This window comes from Fukomys damarensis, unplaced genomic scaffold, assembly GCF_012274545.1.
Source record: "Fukomys damarensis isolate Sample0158 unplaced genomic scaffold, DMR_v1.0_HiC HiC_scaffold_13, whole genome shotgun sequence".
Lineage (NCBI taxonomy): Eukaryota > Metazoa > Chordata > Mammalia > Rodentia > Bathyergidae > Fukomys > Fukomys damarensis.
In genome coordinates this window covers 11356127-11361126 of record NW_022900925.1, presented here as the reverse complement: position 1 = coordinate 11361126, position 5000 = coordinate 11356127, and the positions used below count along the sequence as shown (strand labels likewise).

At 44.4% G+C, this 5000-nt stretch overlaps 2 protein-coding genes across 3 annotated transcripts in view; both read left to right on the top strand.

Annotated features, from left to right (window-relative positions):
• Positions 1-4183, top strand: part of Dhx33 (DEAH-box helicase 33) — a 28098-nt gene extending 23915 nt beyond the window's left edge. For both annotated transcript variants that reach the window (XM_010605830.3, XM_010605831.3), the window contains one exon: positions 553-4183. In XM_010605830.3, the coding sequence (XP_010604132.1) occupies positions 553-861 (309 nt within the window). In that variant the 3' untranslated portion in view covers positions 862-4183. The remainder of the gene's footprint in view (positions 1-552) is intronic.
• A 656-nt stretch (positions 4184-4839) lies between these two features.
• Positions 4840-5000, top strand: part of C1qbp (complement C1q binding protein) — a 9140-nt gene continuing 8979 nt past the window's right edge. Inside the window, exon 1 of the mRNA XM_033762733.1 lies at positions 4840-4993. Within this exon, the coding sequence (XP_033618624.1) occupies positions 4840-4993 (154 nt within the window). The remainder of the gene's footprint in view (positions 4994-5000) is intronic.

Genomic DNA, 5000 nt, shown 5'->3' with positions numbered 1-5000 from the left:
TAGAGAAGAAAAGGCGCTTGATTATGGAGGACCAAAGGCCGCCTGCAGAAAACAGGTGGGAAAAAAACAGGCAGAGTGGGCTCACTCACAGTGGCGCATTCATGGCTTCACCTTGGGAAGTTTGCATTGTTTTACCAAGAGTAGCAGAGACATTGAAGGTCTTGAGAGGGTGAATGATTGGAGTTGTGCTTTAGGAAGATTAATTTTTGTTACAGTATACAAGGAAATAAAGCAGTGGTCACAGTGAGAGGGGAAGGGTTTTTCTTCCAAGGATGGATATTCAGGTGAGGGTGTGCGTGACGCAGCCTGTCTGTAGTCTGCTAGCTTGGGCAGATGTCTCCCTGCAGTCAGATGTTTTCCTGGCTCATCCTGCCCATTGTGCCTTCATCCCCCACCCACGCTGACACCTGAGGTAATGAGGTAACTGCCTCTGAATGTCGAACCCACTCTGTCAGGCTGGCATTTCTGCTCCACTTGCTCGAACACACGATGTAGTGCTGAGCAGTGTTTATGTTTGGGGTTTTTCCCATGTCTCACTTTCTCCCGAAGCAGATGTCAATGCCAATTTTGTCATCGCGAGGAGACGTGGACAGCATCCGCCGCTGCCTGGCTCATAGCCTCTTCATGAGCACTGCTGAGCTGCAGCCCGATGGTACCTATGCCACTACGGACACCCACCAGCCAGTAGCCATCCATCCGTCATCTGTCCTCTTCCACTGCAAGCCAGCCTGCGTTGTGTACACTGAGCTGCTCTACACCAATAAGTGCTACATGCGGGACCTCTGCGTGGTGGACGCTGAGTGGCTGTATGAGGCTGCCCCAGAGTACTTCCGGAGGAAGCTAAGAACCGCCAGAAGCTGAGCCACCTCAGGGAGCTGCCAGATGGCTGGTGCCTGGGGCTTGACTGCCAGGTCAGCATCTAGAGAAGCTACAAGTGTCCCTGCAGCTGAATGTGGTGACGTCCAGGAGCTTGAAAACATCTTTACTTAAACTCCTCAGACTGAACTGTGTAGATGTGTACATATTATTTATACCTTGGAAACTTTAGAGTTGTGCTTTTGGTTCTTACTGGGTGACTTTGAGTAACTTAGTTAATTTCTGAGCCTCCTTTTTCTCATCTGCCAAATAGGGGGTAACTGTAGCATTGGGAGTCTAAAGAAAATGAATGGCCAGTAATCAGCTTTGCCTGGCGTAGGACAGATAGAAGGTGAATTGTGAGTCATGTGTAATGTCATTGTTTTCTAGGTAATAATGTGGATGAAGTACTACCATGATCTCCTGAGTTCATATGACTAAAGGAGATTTTCTAGAAGGGACCATAGAAAGTTTCAGAACTTAAATGTTGCTCTTGATTCTACTTTACTCTTTTTTTGTGGTGGTGGTGCTGGGATTGAACCCAGGATCTTGTGTGTCTGGCAGGTGCTCCTCCACTGTGCCACACCCCTAGCCCCTCGATTCTATTTTAATGTCTACCTGTATGAAGCTTTAAAATAGAAAACATGAGACATTAACTTGTAGACATTTCAGGAGGGAGGTGCTGTTGTCTCGCCCCTGGTATGTCCTCTCCTATTGAACCTCATGTGTAGGCTGTGGACAGCTGTTTGTCTCCAAGCAGAGACCAGTAAAGGAGTCTCTTGGTCCTTGGTGCCTCTATTGTGCAAGATTCCATCAATGCTTTCAGAAATGTAGTTTCCTGGGTTAAGGTTGATTTGTACCTTCTGAATCATATCAGGTACAGACCTGGGAAACCGTCCTTTCCACATGATGGCCTCCTCCAAAACCAGTTGTCATTTTTTCTTTAACTGGGCACTGAGGAACAAATGTGCATGTGGGGTGATTTCATGCTTTTGTGATTTCCGCTGTCTCCCTTTGGGCAGGGCTACTGGCAAGAGCTGATGATGGAGAGAGGAAAGAGATGATGATCAGTGAAAATTCAAGAGCACTGGCTCATCTCTTCCCCGACAGCTTGTCTCCACCCCACCTCCCTGTACCAGGGATGGAAATCAGGACTTGGTGCTTGCCAGGTGGGCACAGCACCACTGAGCTAAATCTTGCCACCATTAAACTTTATCCTGGCTCTTACTAATTTTCTAGTCTTTTCGCCTCCATAGATCCTCAGGGACAGTTTGGATTTACTATTTCCTAACTACGCCAGGCACTTCTGATTCTTCTTTTTTGCTTTTTGTGGTACTGGGGATCAAACTCAGGACCTTGCACATGCAAGGCAGGCAGTGGAAGCACTAAGCTAAATCCCCAGCCCTCCTATTGCCTCTTTCTGTTGGGAAAATACACTAAAGGTTCTTCTTAGTTAGTTAGTTATCAAAAGTAAACAGTCTTTCCTCAGAGTGTTAGGATTAGATGAAGTAAGATTTAGCCCTATTATTATGCTTATTTTGTGTAGTTATAAATGAAGTCAGGGATGGTGGAACATGCCTGTAATCCCTGTACTCCAAATGCTGTGGCAGGACTGTGAGTTCAAATCTAGTTTGAATTTCATAGTGAGACTGTTTTAAAAAAAACATGGAAACTGGTTGTGGTGACACACCTATAATCCCAGCATTCTAAAGGGTAAGGCGGGAAGATCACCATGAGTTCTAGGCCAGCCTGGACTACTTAGTGGGTTCCAGGCCAGAATGAGCCACATAGTTAGGCTGTCTCAAAAAAAGAAAAAGAAAAAGAAAAAAAATACAATGGTTGGTCTTGATGGTCTTCATTTAGGGTCCAGCAAGTTCTTTAGAAATCATAACCTGATGTGCACCTCCATGGTGGGTCTCATCAGCCTAGTTTTGTAAGTCTGAGTCAGTCTTCATAAGCACCAGGTCTTGAGCAGCTACATTTTTTGCCAGCGTTTAGAGTTGTCTGGTCACTTATGATTTATTTCTGTTAGAAATGATTACAACTAGGCCAAATGGATGTGACAGATCCTGTATACCTTATCATATGGAATTATTTAACTGGTTCTTCACAGGTCAGTTCATTCTTTACCATTGCTGTCTGAAAAGTTCTCCAGAAAGGTGCTCCCCCTTTGGGTATTTTTCTCATTCATAGTAGGAGGCGAAGATATGTGGCCTGACTCGGTAAAATAAAATTTTGTATTTTTAATAGAACATTCATCATCCTGATTAAAAAAAATGGGAGTTGACAATCTGTTCCTCAGTAGTTAGTAAGTTTCCTCATATGTTCCTCAACAAATTAGCTAAAGGTGTTCTCTAGGTCAAGGAAAATTTAACTTGGAGAAATTTATGTCCAGTTTCAAAACCTGGACAGTTTTTAGAAATGTATAGTCTTCTCTGAGCAGTAAAGAAGGTAAGCAGCTTCTAAGTAGCTTTAATGTTTATAGAAATATATTTATCACTGTAACATTGTAGAATTTTACTACAGTAGTTTTTTATTGGGCTTTTTGAAAAGTTGATTTTTAACATAGCCTCAGGGATTAAATCAGATGGGAAAACCATTCTGACTCCACATATTACTACAATGAGATAAATAAGTGGTTATTTTATTAAGCTTCAGGGGTTAGTATAAATTTAAACTTTCATATTGGAGGTTAAATATTTCACAGTGATATTGCAGTACCATCTTGAGCTGTTCTTTTTCAGTTGGTAAAATCTCTGATGGTGTGATACGTCTTTTCTGACCTCAGAAATCTCTTATCTGTGAATCACCAGCTCCCAGGACTGAGTAGGTGCACCCCAGGCAGCTCTGCATGCCTGTCCTGGGTGTCTGTCTTTAGTGCCAGTAGGTTGGAGTGTGGGACACTTGGAGTAACACTCACTTCATTCCTGGGGGAGGCTGTGAACACCAGGGCTTTGGGGAAAATCCTTAAGGCTGCTGCTCTGGTAGCTGAAGGGACGCCCAAATGGCAGCATGTTTTTGCTTTGTGTGTAAAGCTGATTATTTACTGTGATGTAAATCCAAGCAACTGAGCCACCTGAAACTGTGGCCATGCATCTAAGATGTTGTTGCTTGGATATATAAATAAATGCTGCACTTGTGGGGGAAACAAGAACTTTATTGTACTGTATTTGAAAAGACTTAATTTGCAGAAAAAAAAAACGAGAAAAAAGTTGATGTAGGTTTATGTTGTGTTTTTGAGTGTGGTCTTAATTCAGGCATAACTAAACATCAGCTCTTGTATTTAATGGTGAAATTTGCACTCGACTATCAAATCCATAAAAATGAATCTTGTACCTGACAATGTGTGGCTGCTTTGTTGGGTCTCCTTTCCGTTATTCACAGAAAGCTGTTTAGAAACTATTAAGTATTGGTCTCATCGTTGCCACTAATTTGCTAAGCCATACTTCTCGGTACCTTATATATTCTGTGTATCCTGGGAGACAGTGGGATTGTTTTATTAGACAGGTCTAGCTACGTAGTTGAGGCTGGCCTCTTACTCGGGGAGATGCTCCTACCTCAGCCTTCCGCTTGGTGGGATTACAGGCATGCACGACCACGCCAGCTGGTTTGTTCTTAACTCAAATCTGATGTCAACCGTAGCCTCTTGCCCCCAAGGAAAATGATGTTCATCAGAATTTGTATGCACAGTTGGAAGGTACGAAAAGAGATCACCGAAATTAGTCACAGATCCTGCCCTCCTTGCACAATTTGGCATTGGTGCAAGGAAGCTGCCAGGTAAACCAGCTATGTCAAGGAGCCTTGTGCTGAAAGGAAGTGAAGCGCGTTAGGATGCAAACAAGCATGAATTCCTTTCCAGTGAAAGCTAGATTGCAAGAAAGCCCCTTATAGGAAGTGACTCTGAAGTCTGGTCTGGGCAGAGTTGGAGGCGGCAAGGGCACATTCCTCGCAGTCAGAAAACCTGGCATAGGTTGAGAACAGTAGATGGAAAAGGGAAAGTGTAAGCCGCCAGTGGAGGGCATTAACGGATTGCGACGGACACCCGGCTCAACTCAGCAAGCAACCCGATTGGAGCCGAGCGGAGGGGCCGCACCGGAGGCCTCCAGCAGAGGGCGCGACTCCCGCCGCGGTGCCTTCGGTCTTGG